The sequence below is a fragment of the Mauremys mutica genome, chromosome 10 (genome assembly GCF_020497125.1).
Source record: "Mauremys mutica isolate MM-2020 ecotype Southern chromosome 10, ASM2049712v1, whole genome shotgun sequence".
Taxonomy (NCBI): Eukaryota; Metazoa; Chordata; order Testudines; family Geoemydidae; genus Mauremys; species Mauremys mutica.
In genome coordinates, this window is record NC_059081.1 from 39981549 (window position 1) to 40001131 (window position 19583).

At 42.3% G+C, this 19583-nt stretch overlaps 1 protein-coding gene across 2 annotated transcripts in view; it reads left to right on the plus strand.

The window, feature by feature from the left end:
* MAP3K20 (mitogen-activated protein kinase kinase kinase 20) overlaps positions 1 to 19583 on the plus strand; it is a 132497-nt gene that overhangs the window by 46258 nt on the left and 66656 nt on the right. For both annotated transcript variants that reach the window (XM_045032446.1, XM_045032447.1), the window contains exons 4-7: positions 12583 to 12684; positions 14488 to 14553; positions 17708 to 17736; positions 17839 to 17976. In XM_045032446.1, coding sequence (XP_044888381.1) covers positions 12583 to 12684; positions 14488 to 14553; positions 17708 to 17736; positions 17839 to 17976 — 335 coding nt within the window. The remainder of the gene's footprint in view (positions 1 to 12582; positions 12685 to 14487; positions 14554 to 17707; positions 17737 to 17838; positions 17977 to 19583) is intronic.

Genomic DNA, 19583 nt, shown 5'->3' on the forward strand with positions numbered 1-19583 from the left:
TCCCTCCTGAGCAACATGTTACCAGGGATTCCCTTCCGAGAGAACCCTCCCACACTAGATCTGGTGACAGACGCCTCGGACCTGGGGTGGGGAGCCCATACGGGGAGCTTCCAAACCCAGGGCAGATGGTCGACCTCGGAATTGTCCCTGCACATAAACGTCAGGGAACTCAGGGCGGTTCGCCTGGCGTGCATAGCTTTCAGCTCGCACCTGCGGGGAAAGATGTTCAGAGTCCTCACAGACAATACGACCGTCATGTATTACATCAACAGGCAAGGAGGCATGCGCTCCTCGGCCTTGTGCCAGGAAGCCCTGGACCTATGGGAATTTTGCATAGCCCACAATATCTCTCTGAGGGCTTTTCACCTACCTGGCACTCACAATACACGAGCCGATCACCTCAGCAGGGTTTTCTCCCACCAATATGAGTGGTAACTCCACTGGGAGGTCTCTCGGCAACTCTTCAGAGAGTGGGGCGCTCCCCAGGTAGATCTCTTTGCTAATGCCCAGAATCATCTCTGCCCCCAGTTCTGATCCAGGGCCGGGGTAGGCAGGAGGGTGATCTCGGAGGCATTCCTGATTCGGTGGTTGGGCCACCTGTTCTATGCCTTTCCAACATTTCCCCTGATAAGCAAGGGTTATCCTCATAGCCCTGGATTGGGCCTGGCAATATTGGTACGAAACCCTCCTGCAGCTTCTAGCGCCCCCCCCCCCTCCGCGCGCAGGCTGCCACTTTGGCCGGATCTTCTCTCCCAGGATGGGGGATGCCTCCTCCATCCCAACCTGGCCGCACTTCATCTGACAGCATGGCTGCTCCATGGTTAGACAAGGAGGAAGGAAGGTGTTCGGAGGATGTCAGGCAAGTTCTGCTGGAAAGCAGAAAGCCATCCACACGACAGACCTACCTGGCCAAATGGTCTAGGTTCTCTAGGTGGGCGAGAGAAAGGGGTATTTCCCCATCATCCTCATTGCTCCAACCCATTCTCGATTACCTCCGGTCCCTTAGGAGCTAGCTCCCGCCTCGATCAGGGTACACTTAGTGGCCATTTCAGCTTTCCATCCTCCGGTGCATGGTCACTTGGTATTTTCCCATCATATGCCATCCAGGTTTTTTAAAAGACTGGATCGGGCATTCCCTTACGCCAGGCCCCCGGTCCCACTATGGGACCTGAACCTAGTGCTCTCCTGCCTCATGCTCCTCCTTTTGAACCCTTGGCCACGTGTTCCTGGTCCCGCTTATCATGGAAGGTAGTGTTCCTGGTGTTGATCACCTCATCCCTCTGTGTCTCGGAGTTTAGGGCCCTAACCTCGGAACCCCCGTATATGGTCTTCCACAGGGATAAGGTCCAGCTTCGTCCACACCTGGCTTTTCTGCCGAAAGTGATCTCGGTTTTTCATATGGATCAGGAGTTTTCCTTTCGATACTCTGTCCCAAGCCCCATTCCTCTGATGAGGAACGACGCCTACACATGCTAGATGTGTGTAGGGTGCTGGCCTTTTACCTAGACCGAACCAGGCCATTACAGAAATCCCCGCAACTTTTCGTTGCATCGGCCGAATGCATGAGGGGGCAACCGGTTTCTACCCAGCAAATTTCCCGCTGGATCACCTCATGCATACACACGTGTTACGACCTGGCAGGGATTCCCCCGCCGCCTAGCGTGAAGGCGCATTCTACGAGAGCTCAGGACTCGTCAGCTGCATACATAGGACATTTGTAGAGCTGCCACGTGATCCTCTGTCCACACCTTTTCATTGCACTATGCAATTATCTCCCAAACACAAGATGACGCTGGGTTTGGTAGGGCAGTACTCCATCCCAGAAACCCTTAAACTCCTACCCACCTCCATCAGATATAGCTTGGAGTCACCTACTGTGGAATACACATGAGCAATCACTCGAAGAAGAAAGGACAGTTACCTGTTCTGTAACTGGCGTTCTTCGAGATGTGTTGCTCAGGTGTATTCCACATCCCGCCCTCCTTCCCCTCTGTCGGAGTTGTCTGGCAAGAAGGAACTGAAGGTGGGGGGAATGTGCAGCTCCCCTTATAGCACGATATAGAGGTGCCACTCTAGGGGTCGCAGTGGTGCTCCCCCACTACAGGTACTGCTAAAGGAAAAATTTCCGGCACTGGTGCACAGGTGGCGAGCACACATACCTACTGTGGAATACACCTGAGCAACACATCTCAAAGAACGCCGGTTACGGAATAGGTAGCTGTCCTTTCTTTATCCCTCCCTACTTATTTTACTGCTCACTACTTCCCAGACATCTCAGATAGGAGTTAGTGGGCCACAGAATGGGAAAATCTTGCCCAGTAATGTCCTTTCTGCTAGCAGCATCTCCAGCAATTGCCCCCACCCGCTGCTATGTCTTAAATAGCCAAGGAACAACATTTAATTTTTTATGACTACTGTTTGTGGGCCCATTAGCCTAGGTCACTGGTTGGTATTCAGTTAATTCTAACAGTTTTTACTCAGTAATTACTTTGTAATTAATTATCTGGCGGGAAGCTGGAGAAGGGAGCATGGCCGGCACCACCTGTATTACAACAACAATGACCCACCTCTGGAAGTGCAGAGGGGAGGGGAACAGCCAATCCTCATCATAAAGGCTGTTTTAAACGATGCCGGCTGCCAATGCCCTCCTGCAGTCAGCTGGGTACAAGGATATCGCAGCCATACCCCTTATGGCAGCAACCAGGGGAGGAGGTAGCATAGGAGCTCTGCTGCGTTAGCTTCATGCCACTTGAAGAGTCCTCTATGCTACCGAAGAATCCTATGCCTAGGTACATCAGCTTTAGGGCTTCTCTGTGCTGCCAGAGCAATGCAAAGCTGCCGTAGCACACTGGAGAACTGGGGCCAAATAGTGTTCCTTTAAGAACAGAATGGACTAGTTTTCAGTAAATGTTATTGTAGGGTAAAAGGCTGTTGGTTTAGGATAGTTGATTCATTCATTACAGACACAAAATCAGGTTATATACCACTAAGGGCTCGTCTACACGGAGCTTTAGTCTGCAGCAGAGAGGTGAAAATTTTAGTTTTCACTTGCATGTCACAGACTGACTGTCCCATGTGGATCCTGCTAGTATGCACTAGAAGTTCCCCAGAGCACATTAATATAGTACTGTTTGAAACAGGACTACATTTACATGTGCTAGGGAGCTTTTAGTGCATGCCAGCAGGGTCCACAGGTATCAGTTAGTGCGCAACATGTTAGTGTGGGCTAAAATTTACATCCCTTTGGTACAGTTTAAAGTACCGTGTAGACAAGCCTTAAGGCTCTAAAGTTCTTCTGTACCATTTGTATGTGTAGTTTGTTTTCTAAGATTAGTCTACTGCTTATCATGCTGGGTTGCCAGGTACATGATATTGTATTTAGAAACAAAATGAATGAGTAGTAGGTAAAAAATGTTTATCTAGTAGAATGATAAAGGTATGTGACAGAACTTACACTTGCACTAATGTTTAATAAAATATATCTTTTTAAGTGACTTCTAATTGTTAAATTAATTCAGAAACAATAATCAGGGGAAATTGTGTGTTTATTTGTATGGTACTTTCTTGGAGGAAAACATTTAAATATATTTATACACTTACTTTTCTAGGTTGAGGTAGTGCCAAAATATAAAGAGAGAGGAAAAAATAGCAATTTGACTATATTTGCTACATAGCTCAAATTATAAACGCTCTGTTTATTTTAAAAAAAAAAGATATTAAAGTGCCTTTTCCCCTCCTCTATATCTTTGTCTGGCCTGGTGACCAGTCCATCTGTAACAGCCACTGGGGATAGGTCATGTCTGGTTGGTTACCTTATTGTATTTTGTTGGGGGCACCATAACAGGCCCCCTTCTCGCCCTTTGGATCACCACAAACAGTTTGGACACTTCCGAGTTTATAAGTACCAGTATGTTATGTATTAGGTCTCCTCTACCACTTCACCAGCACAGTCCCTTGTGCAGCAACATACAATTAGATGTACGGTAAACTTCCCCAATAGTCCATTCTCTGGGAATGGAGAGGCAAGACTTCACTATCGTGAGATCCTCTACCCTGCGCCTCTGGCCAGCCTTCCCCTTTCACTTCCTTTCTGTCCTTTAACTGTTCCCAGAAGATGGGTTGATTGCTGTCATTACTTCATCAGCCTCTGGCCCAGTGGTGCGCCCCATCTAAGTAATCTGATTGCGGGCGGTGAGATATTTTGCTGACGTTGACCGTCGGCAGGCACGGCCCCCCGCAGCTCCTAGTGGCTGCAGTTTGCCAATGGGAGCTGTGGGAAGCAGCCGGCCAGCGGCAAAGGGGCATTACAGGGATCAACAGCAGTGCCATGTGAAAGTGAAGGAACTATGCCAAACATACCACAAAGCGAAGGAGGGCAACAAGAAATCTGCTGCTGCCTCGCAGACCTGCCACTTTTACAACGAACTCCTTGCCATACTTGGTAGAGACCCAACCAGCACTCTGCAGACAAGTTTGGATACCTTGGAGACGCCAGAGATAGACGTTTCTGCCATGAACAGCGTGGAGGAAGAGGAGGGAGGAAACACGGTGCGGGACTCAAACCATGGCATGTTCCAGGACCAGTTTCAAACTCTGCAGAAATCTAGCCAGTCCTGCCTGACAAGCACAATTGAGCCTGCTGAGGAGAAGGGGAAGGGAGCTTGAGTAAGTGTTTACGTGCATTATTCCTTGTGTTTTTTTGTTTTGTTTTGTTTTGTTTTTGCTTTTCCTTTCTCTAAAACTTTATTTCCCTCCCTGCTTCCCTCCCGTGTTTGACAAAAGTATTGACTTTTTTTGCTTACTGGCATTATGTTAGGGAATAAATCCTAAGAAGGGTTTTATGGTATTTCAGTTACACAGTCCATATCAGAATAGTGTTCTGTTCTCAAGGAGGGGTAGAACTAACAGAGGTAGAGTTGGCGACACATCAGCTTTTCAATTCTTTGGCTGGTTGGGCTAGGTGGTGGGCCCACCCACAGTACTCTGGTTATCAGAATAGGATTTCTCTTCTATCCTCTTGAGAAATCTTGATGAAACTTTCATGGAGATGCTCTGCCATCCTCTCCCAAAGATTTCTAGGGGTGACGGCCTAATTTCTTCCCCTGAGATGGGAAACTTTCCCATGCCACACTGTGGTGAATTCAGCTTGTACCATTGAAGTAAATAGGCTGGCAGCACACACGTCTGGGCAGCTTTGGGACGTCAGCTGCAGCCGGGAGCTCTGTGTCTTTGTGACCCTCAGGAGTGAGATATCAGCCAAAATAACCCCTTCCTGTGAAAATTCATAGATGCCAAGGCCAGAAGGGACCGTTGTCATTATCTAGTCTGACCTCTTTCTTGAATTATGGGCACCAGAATTGAACACAGTATTCCGGAAGCAGTCACACCAGTGCCAAATATAGAGGTAAAATAACCTCTCTACTCCTACTCGAGATTCCCCTATTTATACATGCTAGGCTCACATTAGCTCTTTTGGCCACAGTGTCACAATGGGAGCCCATGTTCAGCTGATTATCCACCATCATCCTCCGATCTTTTTCAGGGGCACTGCTTCCCCAGATAGAGGCCCCCATCCTATAAGCATGGCCTATAATATTTATTTGTAGATGTATGCCTTTATATTTAGCCATATTAAGCACATATTGATTGCTTGCCCACTTTACCAAGCAATCTAGATTACTTTCAATCAGTGACCTGTCCTCTTCATTATTTACCACTCTCCAACTGTTGTCATTTGCAAACTTTAACAGGGATGAGTTTATGTTTTCTTCCAGGTCATTGATAAAAGTGTTAAATAACATAGGGCCAAGAACCGTCCCCACTGGAAACACTGCTGGAAACACATCAGCTCGATAATGATTCCCCATTTACAATTACATTGTCTCGTGGCCCACAATCAGATTACTCTGATGGGCTGCAGGTTGCCCACCACTGTCTCTGGGGGACCCAGCTATTTACCTCTCTCCGTTGTGAAAAATGGTCATCTTTTGTTTCCTATATTTTAACTAGTTACTAGGACCTTCCCTCTTATCCCACGACAGCTTACTTTGCTTAAGACCCTTTGGTGAGGCACCTTGTCAAAGGCTTTCTGAAAGTCCAAGTACACTGTATCCCTCAAACAATTCTAATAGATTGGTGTGGCATGATTTCCCTTTACAAAAGCCATGTTGACTCGTCCCCAACATATCGCATTTATCTATGTATCTGATGATTCTGTTCTTTACTTGCCTGGTACTGAAGTTAGGCTTACAGAAGTGATCCTGGCAATTAGCGGACAGAAGTCTTTTTTTTAAAATAGGTGTTACATTAGCTACCATCCAGTCATCTGGTACAGAGGCTGATTTAAATGATAGATTACATACCAGAGTTAGTAGTTCTGCAATGTCGTATCTGAGTTGCTTCCGAACTCTTGAGTGAATACCATCTGGTCCTGGAGACTTATTACTGTTTAATTTATCAATTTGTTCCCAAACCTCCTCTAATGACACCTCAATCTAGGACAGTTCCTCAGATTTGTTACCTAAAAAGAATGACTCAACTGTGGGGATCTCCCCCACATCCTCTGCACTGAATACTAATGCAAAGAATTAATTAGCTTCTCCACAATAGCCTTGTCTTTCTTGAGTGCTCCTTTAGCACCTCAGTATTCCAGTTCTTTCTTGGCCTGCCTTATTAGGCTTTTTTGCTTAACTTGCCAGAATTTATGCTCCTTTTCTGTTTTCCTTATTAAATTTGACTTCTAATTTTTAAAGGATGTCTTTTTGCCTCTTACCATCTGTTTTACTCTGTTGTTTAACCATGCTGGAATTTTTTTTGATCTTACTGTGTTTTTTATTTGTGGTATACATTTAGTTTGGGCCTCTATTATGGTGTTTTTAAATAGTCTCCATGCAGTTGGCACACACTGCACCCTTGCAACTGTTCTTTTTAATTTCCGTTTAACTAGCTTCCTCATTTTTGTGTAGTTCCCCTTTTTGAAGTGAAATGCTACCGTGGTGGGATTCTTTAGCATCCGCCACCCCCCACCAAGGATGTTAAATTTAATTACATTATGGTTGCTATTATGGAGCGGTTCAGCTATATTCACCTCTTGGATCAGATCCTGCATTCCACTTATGACTAAATCAAGATTTGCCTCTCCCCTTGTGAATTCTAGGACAAGCTGGTCCAAATAGCAGTCTTTTAATATGTCTATAAATTTTATTCTGCATCCCTTCCTGAGATGGAAGTAGGATAGTTGGATAGGTCAGTAGGATAGTTGAAATCCCCCATTATTTTCTGCCTTTGTAGCCTCTCTAATCTCTCTGAGCATTTCACAGTCACCATCACCATCCTGGTCAGTAGTATATTCCTACTGCTATATTCTTGTTGTTCAAGCATGGAATTTCTATCCATAGAGTTTCTGTGGTACAGTTTGAGTCATTTAAGATTTTTACTTTATTTGGCTCTATGCTTTTTTCCATATATAGCGCTATTCTCCCACCAGCATGACTTACTCTGTCATTCCTGTATGTTTTGTACCTTGGTATTACCATGTCCCATTGATTACCTTCATTCCATCAAGTTTCTGTGATGCCTATTATATCAATATTCCTATTTAATGTCAGGCACTGTAGTTCACCCATCTTAGTATGTAGACTTCTAGCATTTGTGTATAAGCACTTGTACATTTTGTCAATATTCAATGACAATGTGTTATATTTAAATGAGACCTTTTTTATGTTTGTTCGTCACTAGCTGCTACCTATACTCCTGTCATTAATTTTTAGTTTTGTGATCAGTTCTTATTTATCAGTTCGAACAAAAGTCTCAAAAAATTCCTCTGCATTGGCTGCAACACTTCGTTAGGAAATTGTCAGCTATAATGTTTAGAAATTCTAAGGGTGTTTTAGTATTGGCAGCATGGGACCTCCTGCATATATCACTCAGATTGAAGTCCCCCAGGATGATGCAGCTGTTTTTCCTACGAATTATAGATAAGTGTGTAAGGAGAAAGCCATCCTGTTCCATAGTGTGATTTGGTGGTCTGTAGCAGACACCAACCAATAGCCCATCTTGTGTTTTGTCTGTTAGGACATTGATTTGTAAGCATTCAAGATAATTTTCTTCCAAGTTACCAGTGACTCAAAAGAAGTAATACCATTTTGGTCATAGAGTGCCACTCCTGCTCTCCATTTGCCTACTCAATCCTTCCTAAATAGTTTATAGCCATTGATTTTAACATTGCAGTTGTGCAAATCATCCCATCAGGTTTCAGTAAGAGCAGCTAGACTGAATTTATGCTCATAAACGCGCAATTCCAGTTCCTCTTTTTTGTTACCCAGGCTCTTAGCATCGGTGTAAAGGCAATTCAGGAATTTCTTCTCTTCATGTCCTCTGGATCCCTGATTAATATTGTCCTTAACATCTTGCTTTTGTGCTAAGTGAGTGCTCTTATCTTCCCTCTTTTTACCCTCCCCTTTTGCTATTAAACTAGTGCCAGTATATTCCCTGCCATTGCCCTATACCTGTACCAGAGGGGATGAAGGGAGTGTAACACTAAACTTCATAGCAACATGGAACAGAACACCCGCTGCTCCGACTCCTCCATACGCACCATGGTTTGAGATAGAGAGTGGTGCTGTAGCGAGGCACTCCGAAGCCACAGTGCCAATAAAGCATTTCTTATTAAAAGTGTTTATGGGAATGACATAAGGCAGTTTTGAGACTTTTCTTTTCCATTGTGACTATAAATCTAATGGTGTATCTGTCTGGTTTTATCAGCAGCTTCTGGTGTGATGGTCTTGAGGGGTCCCCCCCACTGAACATCTGACCCTGATCAGGAGGAGAAGGAAGAGGATTAATGAGTATAGGTTATGCAAGATCCGTCCTCCCAGCCACAGTTGCCTTGTACCATGATCAAAGGGCTTGGCAGTGCCCTTCAGAACGTGAACAAGGAGAAAGACTGAGAATGGAGAGAGTGGTTGCTGCAGAAGAGGCAAAAGAACCAAGAGGTGCATCAGGAAACGTACCAGGACATAATGGGGTTGCTCAGGCAACAAACACAAATGTTGCAGAGCATGGTTGACCTACAGGCCCAGAGATTCCAGACCCAGCAGCCTTTGTAGTCCTTGGAGAACTTCATGGTTCCTGCCCCCAACAACTCCCACCATACCACATGGCACCACAGTGTACATCCTTACACCTACCACTCCACCCGGGGGACAACAAAGAGAACCAAAGCTACACATATACCGACCTGAGAAAACTAGTAGTCACAATGGACTACACTTAACTACTGTTTACTTACATGGACAAAAAATGTTTACTGTTTACTTCCATTTTCACCTGGGTTTGTAAACTGTGTTTCTCCCTCTTAACAGTGCTGGTTAAATAAAAAATTAGCCTTGTATGTCTTTGTTTGCACTTTAATTTGGTTAACTGCTATTTTCCACATAGTTTTTGGAAAGTCTCAGTATTTTTATTAGTTCACACCAGGCACTGCAGAACACATAATGGGAGGCAAAGACACAGTGTACATCAAGCATTCCAGAATTCATAGTGGCAGGCTTGGATCAAACCAATATATAATCTAAAACACATGACAGACACTATTTCATGAAAGCTGTGCTATGGCTGACTCTTGACATGCTCTTTTAAAGCCTCCCTCAAATGTACAGCACTAGTGGTAGCCTTTTTCCCTTCACCTCACAGATATTATGTAGGTCACAATATGCAAACCATTGGGGTGTTTTTCTTGCTGAGATCCAATCTACTGAGATCCAATCCAGCATCCCTTCAGTCTACCAAAAGCATATTCAACAGTCATGGAGCACCTGATGAGCCAGCAGTTGAATCTTTCCTTGGTGCTGTCAAGGTGGCCAGTGCACAGCTTCATGAGCCAAGGAAAGTAAGTGGTAGGCAGGGTCACTATTGGCATTTCAATATTGTCAATGGTAATCTGCCAGTCGGGGAAGAATGTTGCTGGTTGCAGCTCTCTGAATAGTTCTGTGTTCTTAAAAATGTGTGTGTCATGCACCTTCCCTGACCAGCCCACATTGTTACCTGTGAAATGTCCCTGATGATCATGAGCGCTTTTATGACGATGGAAAAGTAGCCTTTTCTGTTAATGTGCTCTGTAGCAAGGTGGGTTGGTGCCAAAATAGTGATATGCCTGCTACCTGTCATCCTACCGTAGTTTGGGAACCCCATTGCTGCAGATCCATCTGTGATGTCCTGCACATTGCCGAGTGTCACAGTCCGATATAGCAGGAGACATTTAATGGCTCTACAAATTTCCATCACTATGGCTCAAACTGTGGGTTTTCCAGCTCTAAAATGATTTCCCACTGACCAATAGCAATTCAGTGTTGCAAGCTTCCAGAGTGCAACTGCCACACTCTTCTCCACTGTCAATGCAGCTCTCATTCTGGTGTCCCTGTGCTGAAGGGCTGGGGCGAACTCAGCACGCAGGTCCAAGAATGTGGCCTTTTGTATTCAAAAGTTCTGCAGCCAGTGCTTATCATCCTAAATGTGCATTATGACAATGGAGTCCCAACAGTCGAGACTCGCTCTCTACCATGTGAAGCTGCTCCAAAAATGCCAGCAGCAACCTGGAATGTTTTTTCACTGTGCCCATTAGCTTCTAGTTATTTTGCTCGAACATCTCCACATTGTTCTCATCTCAGTCCTAATTGTAGTAGTACTTCCTCAAGCTGTGCACATACTGGACAATGATGCTTCCTGGATGTATTAGCAATGCACATAAGAACTGTGATGAGCTCTGCAGGCGCCATGCTTCTGTTAGAGTGATGGTGTAGACCAAAAAGTGCTGCGTGAGACTGTGGGAGTTTTGAAAAATTATTGGATGTGGCTAAAATTATTGGATGTGGAAAGTAGTATGGGATATAGAAATCAGCATGATAGGAACGTCTAATACTTGACTCATATTTTTAGACAGTAATTAAAGTAGATTATCTCCTACTTTGTGATGGACTGTTTTGCCCTCCCTCATGTACAATGTTGCACAGTACTACAATGATGACAAGTGTCCACCTTCTTCTGAAGCACTAAATATTGGACACTGCTGGAGTCCATTTGACAAACCAGTAATCTGATCAAGAATGACAAATCCTGTGTTCCCGTGTAGAGCAACACATATGATGATTTAAATCACATATTATGATTTAAAATACTGAAAAATTACTATCAAGTGTCACTGTGGAGTTCCAAGTTTGTATTTGTGACTTTGGAATCAGTTGTGCTCAGTTTGCAGTAAATAGATTGATTTTTTTCTAGCCCTGCAAACTCAGCCTGGGCTCTGAAAGTCAAAGTGGATTCTCTCCATCACACACACCATCACCAACAATAAAGAGCTTACAGGCCAAATTAGCCCTTTAGGGTGTATGTCTTCACTGCAGTTGGAGGTGTGATTGCAGCATGTGTAGACATGTCTGAGCTAGCTTTGATTTAGCTAGCTCAGGTGCCAACTGCAGCATGAGCTAGCTGCCAGAGACCGTACCCAGGCTCACTGGGGGGCTTGTACTTGGGTAGCTAGCCCATGCTGCCATGGCTTCACTGCAGTTGGTACCTGGACTAGCTAGTTCAAAGCTGGCTTGTGTATGTCTACACATGCTGCAGATAGACCTTCGACTGTGGTGTAGACATACCCTTAGGGCTAGTCTACACTTACCAGCCGGGTCGACGCGGTGAGTTCGACTTCTCGGAGTTCGAACTATCACGTCTAATCTGGACGCGATAGTTCGAACTCCGGAAGCGCCGCGGTCGACTCCGGTACTCCACCACTGCAAACGGCGGTGACGGAGTCGACCTTGGAGCCGCGGACTTCGATTCCGCGGCGTCTGGACGGGTGAGTAGTTCGAACTAGGGTACTTCGAATTCAGCTACGCTATTCACGTAGCTGAATTTGCGTACCCTAGTTCGACCCCGCTTCTTAGTGTGGACCAGCCCTTAGTTACACCTGTGCAACCACACTTCTGTTATTGGGTTTGCACAGATGTCACTGTTCAGAACAAAGTACTTTGTAAATAATTCTGTTGACCATGAACAAGAAGGAATAGAATCCACCTTGCTTTCTTAGCAGTGTTGGCTCTGCAGGGATAAGAACAGAGAAAAGCAGTCCAACTTATTTTAGTCCCTCAAGTCAGTAGATGAAATTCTGAATATGCAAATGGAGCAGACCTCCTGTGTAAAAAGGTGACATTTTTACATCGTTGCTTTTCTGAGCAGAACTGTGCTCATCAAACTTTTTTTTTTTTAACCATCCCAATGTACCTGTCCCCAAATACTTGTCAAGCTCCTGATCTGGCTAATCTGAATTCTGTTTATGCTGAGCCTTTCTACTGTCTTAATTTTAAAGACAGGCACTACTTGCCTGTCTGGGGATAATTAAAAACAAAATGCCTCTCTTTTACACCCCTGCAGAATACAGCCTGCTGTTAACTACTGAATCCACAAAGTCTTATTGCAGAGTTTTATATGAGGATTACATGTGTCCATAAATAGCTTCAGTCGGTGGTGGTAAATCACCCAGCTTTTGATTTAGAAGCAACATTTTGACACATTATTTATCTTTTTTAATAGAATATGCTTCTGTTGGCTCATTGTATGATTACATTAATAGCAACAGAAGTGAAGACATGGATATGGAGCATATCATGACCTGGGCAACTGACATAGCTAAAGGTAAGAGAGGCTGATTTCTAACAATAACTCCCTCCCATTGATCATTTCTACTTGTGTTTTGGCTCTAAATCCCAGCAGAATATTTTTCATAGGTGACTGTGTATAGAAATACATTGCATAGATATGTCAATATCTAGGTTTGTGGCTTGTCTATATAGGGATAGTCAGGAAAATTAAGATGAAATAAGGTGACCTTAGTGCACTTTAGTTTAAGCAAGACTAAGAGCTTCCCTACACTGAGAAGTGAATTTTGGTTTAAGGTGGGTGGGGTTTGAATTTTAAGTGGAATAGCTATTCCTGATTAAATTCCTGTGTGGACACTTTCCAAGAAGAGTGCCTTATTCCAAATTAGCTTAATCCACTTCCAAAGGGTGTTAGTCAGGAACGGCTATTCCAGAATACCTTCCTGTGTTAGTTAAAGCAAACTGAAATCACTTTACTTCTAAATGAGAGCACCCAACACATGGGGTTTTATGCACTTTACATAATGTGCTCTAACTTCACACCTTTAGTTAATTTGTCTTAACTTTCCTTAGGGCTGGTCTACACTGTGGGGTTGTCGATCTAAGTTACGCAACTTCAGCTACGTGAATAACATAGCTGAAGTCGACTTACTTAGATCTACTTACCGCGGTATCTTCACTGTGGTAAGTCAATGGCTGATGCTCCCCTGTTGACTCCGCCTGCGCCTCTTGTTCTGGTGGAGTACCGGAGTCAACGGGAGAGTGCTTGGCGGTTGATTTATTGCGTCTAGACTAGAAGCGATAAATCAACCCCCGCTGGATCGATCGCTGCCTGTCGATCCAGCCCATAATGTAGACATGTCCTTGGTGTCTAGACAAGCCCTTAGACTACTCAATGGAACAGTTTAATTAGAAATGATCCAAGTAACTTGAGACAGGTGGATGCTATTCTGTATGTATTGTACCACACATAAAAATTTTTAAATACTCTTCAACATTTCCCAAGTAATTTAAGTAATTTTTTAAAAAACAGTCAAAGTGTTAGCAAACAGTTTTTAGTCCCTTTTTGTTGTTAAATACACATTCAAAGACTAGCTAATGCTTTAAGGCCCTGATCCTGCATTCAGATTGGTCAGATCCCTGTGCACATGTGGTGTCCTATAGAAGTCATTGGGCTCTTCAGGAGTCCATGCTAGAGGATCTCAGTGCCCCAGGGCCTAAATGGCTAAACCACAATTTATTTTTATCTATTTTTAAAAGGTTTGTAAGTGCAAGCCTTTTTTGGAGTTTAATCTCAAAATACCCAAGATACTCGCTAAAGAATTTCATCTGAATAATGAAGGCTAGTGGTTACATTTTATATCCTCCAAGCCCTAGAAGAAGGTACAGCAGATAAGGCATTGGGCTTGTCATTATGATTAACTCTATGCAATTATTGTTTAAATCCCAACATTGAGTGTGATGCTTAGACACAAGAGCAAGTTGCAGAATACCTCCGATTGTTGGAACGCAGATCATATTTCTGGTTGATAAGCCTATCTAGGACTTACCCAGCCCTGCCTGCATTGGATGTTTAAAGATAGGAAATGAAAGAATAGAAATAAGAGCATAAAAATTACACATTGGGTGGGTGATGTCTCCATCTGTTTATGTTCATGTACATGGCACTGTATTACATGTATACTTTTTACATACTTAGGGCTCTCTACATGCAAATAATCACATAGGCAAGCAGCATTCCTCTTCTAATGTACTATAGGTCCTCATTAACACAAACATTGACAAGCAGTGGCCTTGCTAAGCCAGCATAATTTTAAAACTTTCCCTCATTTTTCTATAGGAATGCACTATTTGCATATGGAGGCTCCAGTCAAAGTAATTCACAGAGATCTGAAGTCTAGAAATGGTAAAGTAACCTTGCACTTAAGTCATTCTATATTTCTACTTTCAGTTAATGTGACAGTTGAACTTTAGCCTTCAAGAGATACAGGGCTAAATCTTCAGCTGTAGCTAAGATATGCAGCTGAGGCAGAGAAAAGGCAGCACTAAGCCATCTTTGTGTTCCCTGCCCTGAATCCTGAGGCTATCTGGGCACCATTCCAGTCCCTGGCATAATTCAGAGCAGTCTGTAGTGCTGCTTTAAATTATGCCTTGCTTCCAGCAGCCAAGGTTTGCCAGGGTACGTTCCCTTTTTCCTGGAAATGTCCTGTATGCTGAGGCCCAGGAAGGGAGGGTGGAGGACTACTATGAACAGTGCAAAACAGCCAAAATGGACTTGAGAATTGGGCCCAGTATCTTCTCTAAAATGTTGTAGTTCTTTCAGCACTGTTTGAACTCTTGCTGATGATAGTGCTTCTGAAGAATGTAAACTGGCTGTGGAGTTTGAATGAAACTGTTCTACTTGGTTAGTTCCAGACCAGTTATGAAACATGCTGAAAAGAGACTTTAATTGAAATATTTACTACTAGTAAGTGGCTTACAAATTATTCGGATTCACCAAATGCTGTATAAGAATGTCATCATGGAGAAATGGCTGGATGTAGTTTCATTCTTAAGTATCTTTTAAAAAAATATTTATTTTGTTTTATAAACTTAATCATTGATGCTATTATTACTAAAGTGAATCTCTGGGAGGAATCATTGTGAGCCTTGATTACTGTAATGGGAGATATTGGACATTTCTTTCCGTATTTGTAGTTTGAATTTTATAGTTAGAAATCTCCTTCCACCTTTTGAATTGGAAAGATTGTTTAAGGGTGACCAAGGCTCACATAAGTTTTTGAGGTAAGCTTATGTAAGGTAAGCTTATTTTTTTGAGCTGAATATCCCCACTAACCAGGGCATAAAAGGCATTCAGAGCATATGTTTCAATTTACCCGTCTGAAAATGTTTATTTAGCTTCCATGAAAGTTTACTGGAGATGTGCCAAAATGTACCATTTTAGGAAGTCATAGATGGTGATATACTCAAAGGCTGCATGAGACATTTTGACATAGAATACTACATTTAGAGACCTAGTGAGAAATCTGGGTACAGCTGACAAACTTTCATGGAAAGTAAAAAGAGCCTTTAAACAAAAGAAAAGTTGAAACTTCTTAGTGTGCTGAATGATTTCCACAATTTGGTTAACTCAAAACTGACCCAAAACATCCACTTTTTAATAAATACCTTTTAGTATCAGTATTCATTGCTTTATTACTATTGCCATGAGAATTAATCTTCATCAAGTCCTAATCTGGATGTAAGATCAAAATAAGCATAGAAAACCTCTGGATTCCAAAGATGTGGGCGCTTGCTTTGCCCAGGGATTTATCTGTATTCCTCAAAATATCAAATTTCATTTAAAATACAAAGTGGAGACAAGTGTAGTGCTCGTGCTACACTTGTGTAATGTAGACAAGGTCCTAATGGTGTTCTCTGATGCAGTTATAGGGATTTTGTTTTCCTGTCCACATGAGCCAAAAATAAATAAAAATTAGAAGACAGATGCTCCAAGCTGAGACAGAAAACTATGCTAGTGGTGGATAGCTGCTCTTGTAGAGTGAACACACCCTTATTGTGTACAGCAAGGTCTTGTTTTATCTTCTTTGCTCCACATGGGAAGGAGCTGCAACAAAACCTGGGACCCGGAATTCCTATTTTCCCCATCTCCCAAGTGGTACAAGTAATGACAACTTCTCCTTTCCTCCCTCGCCAGCCAGAGGAGAAGAGGGAGGTGGTGGGGTACTTAATACCCATCTGCTATATGCATTCCAAGAGAGATCGGTACAGTGGAACTCACTTAAAGGTGATAGACAACACAAAAATCCTGAGATTGCACTGTTTTTTGCTTCTTCATGATGATGAATCCCTGGAACATTTTTTATTAAAAAATAAATCCAAAAATGCCTTTTCCCCCTGCTTATATTTTACCTTAGATATTCAATTCACATCTTGTCTGCCCTGATTTTTATCTCTGATGACTAAAGAACTAGTGACATGATGATGTCATAGGAGGCAAGAGAGTGAAAGTTGAGATGTGTAGTTGAGAGTAGACAATTTTTTTTCAGTCAAATTCCGTGATTTTTCAGTTTTTGTTTGCAACTATTCAACTTTTCAATAGCTAATTAATTTTGGAGATACTGGATATCTTTGTTAAAAGTTAAATGCCCCCTGCCTTTTCAATTAAGGTGTTAGAGCTTACACTGAACATGAGATCTTTCCCAAGAGGTCTTTCAACAAAACCAGTAAAGACTGTACTTTACATTCCTGGTATTCTAAAGTAAATCAACAACAGAACAATAATTTTGACTAGGTGTTTGGAGGAAACCTTTGGGTGGCAGGGTGTCCGGTGTTTTACATTATGCAGGACGGTATGAGTTCACTTTTATAAACATCTTTATCAGCTTACTATTCGAGTGGAAAGAAACTTCACTCTAAGTAAAGTGACACTTCAGTGTAAGAGGATTGAAAGTCCATTGAAACAATTCTGGACTTTCACTCCACTTTCACTGTAAGTGGAATTTGACTCTAGCTGCATTGCCTACAAGCGGGTTCCACTATGTTTGCTAATGTGCTGTAAAAGTTAGGGTAAAGGTGATTGTGGCAAGGGTATCTGCTGAAAAGTGTCACTGTGAAACTGAAAAATAATTCAAACTTATTTGCAGCTAATGTCAATAAATGGATACATACAGTGGGTGAAATTATACCCACAATTACAACTGTGCAAGGTGTTTGAGGAAATGTGTAAGGGAGGATTGAATTATAACTAAGGAGTTAGTTGTAGCTTGTTTCTTTACTAATAAATGAAAATTTAATTTGCTATTAATAGACCTCTTTGTGGATTTTTTTCTAACACAGTTACAGAGTTTATTCATAGACTTTCAGGTATTTGACAAGTCTTCTTCAAACACCTCCCAAGAAATCAAGAGAATTGTGTGTGCCAGTATATTCAAGTCCTGGATTAGTGTGGGATCATTTTTCTTTATAAACTGTAAACTGGTTTGCCATTAAGATGTTAATAACAAGATACATTGTTCTTTGTAATGTAATTTACTACATTTTGTTTCTTGATTTTCCAGTTGTTATAGCTGCTGATGGAGTATTAAAGGTAGGAATATTTTAATTATTTGGAAGGTTTTGCAGCTGCTTTGCCTGATATCTTTGAAGTCAAATGAATGAGAAGTTGGCATTTATTGTTTGTCTTTGCCAGATCTGTGATTTTGGTGCTTCAAGGTTTCACCACCATACGACACACATGTCCTTGGTGGGTACCTTCCCTTGGATGGCTCCAGAAGTTATCCAGAGTCTCCCAGTGTCTGAAACATGTGACACGTATTCATACGGTGTGGTGAGTTGCTTTCATTTCTTTCTCTGCATTAATGGGGCACTGGCATAACTGAGTTAGTCGAATGTAAAATATGAAAATAATGTTCCTAAATAAGGGCAATAGAGAAAGTTCACAAAATTTCATTTCAAAACAGTTTCATATAATTACAAGCTGAAAATTGATCGTATGAGCAACATCTTGCATGCTTAGTAAGATAAGTATTTGATTAGATTGTGCTGCCTTGTTAATCTGTGAAATGGAAACTGTATTTAAAATACTTTACCTATGTCAGGAGGCAGGAAAGAGTTAGTAAACAGTTTGTAGCTGTGTTGTGTTTGCAAAGGAATGGATATTAGTCTATCAGGAGCAACAGGTTATATTTTAGTAAGTTTATTAGAGAGGGTTGCGTAGAGTATTTCCATACAGTTGTGTGTCATGGAGTTGGTTTAAGAAAAGTGGTTTTATGCCACTCTTCCACTCAGATTGCTGTAAGAGCCTGCTACAATCAACTGAGAACTGTTCTCAAAGGTAGAGATGCACTGTATAGAAAGGTTGGTAAAAGTTTTGTGGGTTCTGCCACGTATTTAAAGGGAAGGGAATAAAACTGCTTGTAAGCAAATAAATGTGTCAGTGAAGTTTGGGAATATAGGAATTCTTTCACTCTGTTCCTACTCTGCGTCCTTGCAATCAATCCTGCTTCGCCCCACAATTGAAGCTGACAGACAGTACAGCAGAGAGTAGGGTTGTGTGTGTGTGTGTGTGTGTGTGTGTGTCAGTGTGTTAAAGGAGAGGACATGGCAAGAATTAACAAGTCCTTCCTGACATTTTTGTCAGGTTTTTCTTAATCAGTAATGTTTTAAACCAACTCCCCTAGCCATTCATCATTAAAGCGATGACCTAATGGAAGAGAAAAAAAAGCTATGCTGGCAGATCCAAAACTATAGTCTGACTTAATTGAGCTAAGACATATACAGTACTAGGATGTAAGCTAGTAAATGTAAATGTTAATGTAAGTGGTTATTGAAAACAATAAAATATTTCCTGTTGAAGGGAAGCATTTCAGTTTCAAATAGAAAAAAAAAATTCCAAGCTAGTTCTAGAATTTTCTTGTTCAAAAGTTGTTACAGCTTAGTCAGGTATTGCACAAACCTTAGGAGCATTTAGTTGGTTATTTTCCCTGTGTATAAACAGTAAAGATCATTTGCTAATTCTGTGATTATAGGTAAAACTCAGAGAACTTACAGTATAGCCATATGCTAGCCAGTTCACTATTAGTGAAATATTTTAATACAATAACCTGCCCACAAAATGGTTTTGCGTCTGTATACAGAGTTACATTGGCCTATGCCTTGTTGTCTTATAGCGATGCTTCAGTGTGCATAATAATATGTGATCTATATGGCTGTTTTATCATTCATATGTATTTTGGAGACTAATATGGACACCACCAATGTTTAGAATTTTTAAATACTGTCATGGGGTGCATCACTCACTGCTTGTCTGGCACCTTCTCCTTGTCACTCAGGGGATTAGCTCTCAAGGTTGATGCCCCTTTCTGTTGTCGCCCCCCATCACATTGTCTCTCTCCCGGGTCTGCAGCCCCACTCTCGTCCCAGGAACCGCAGCGT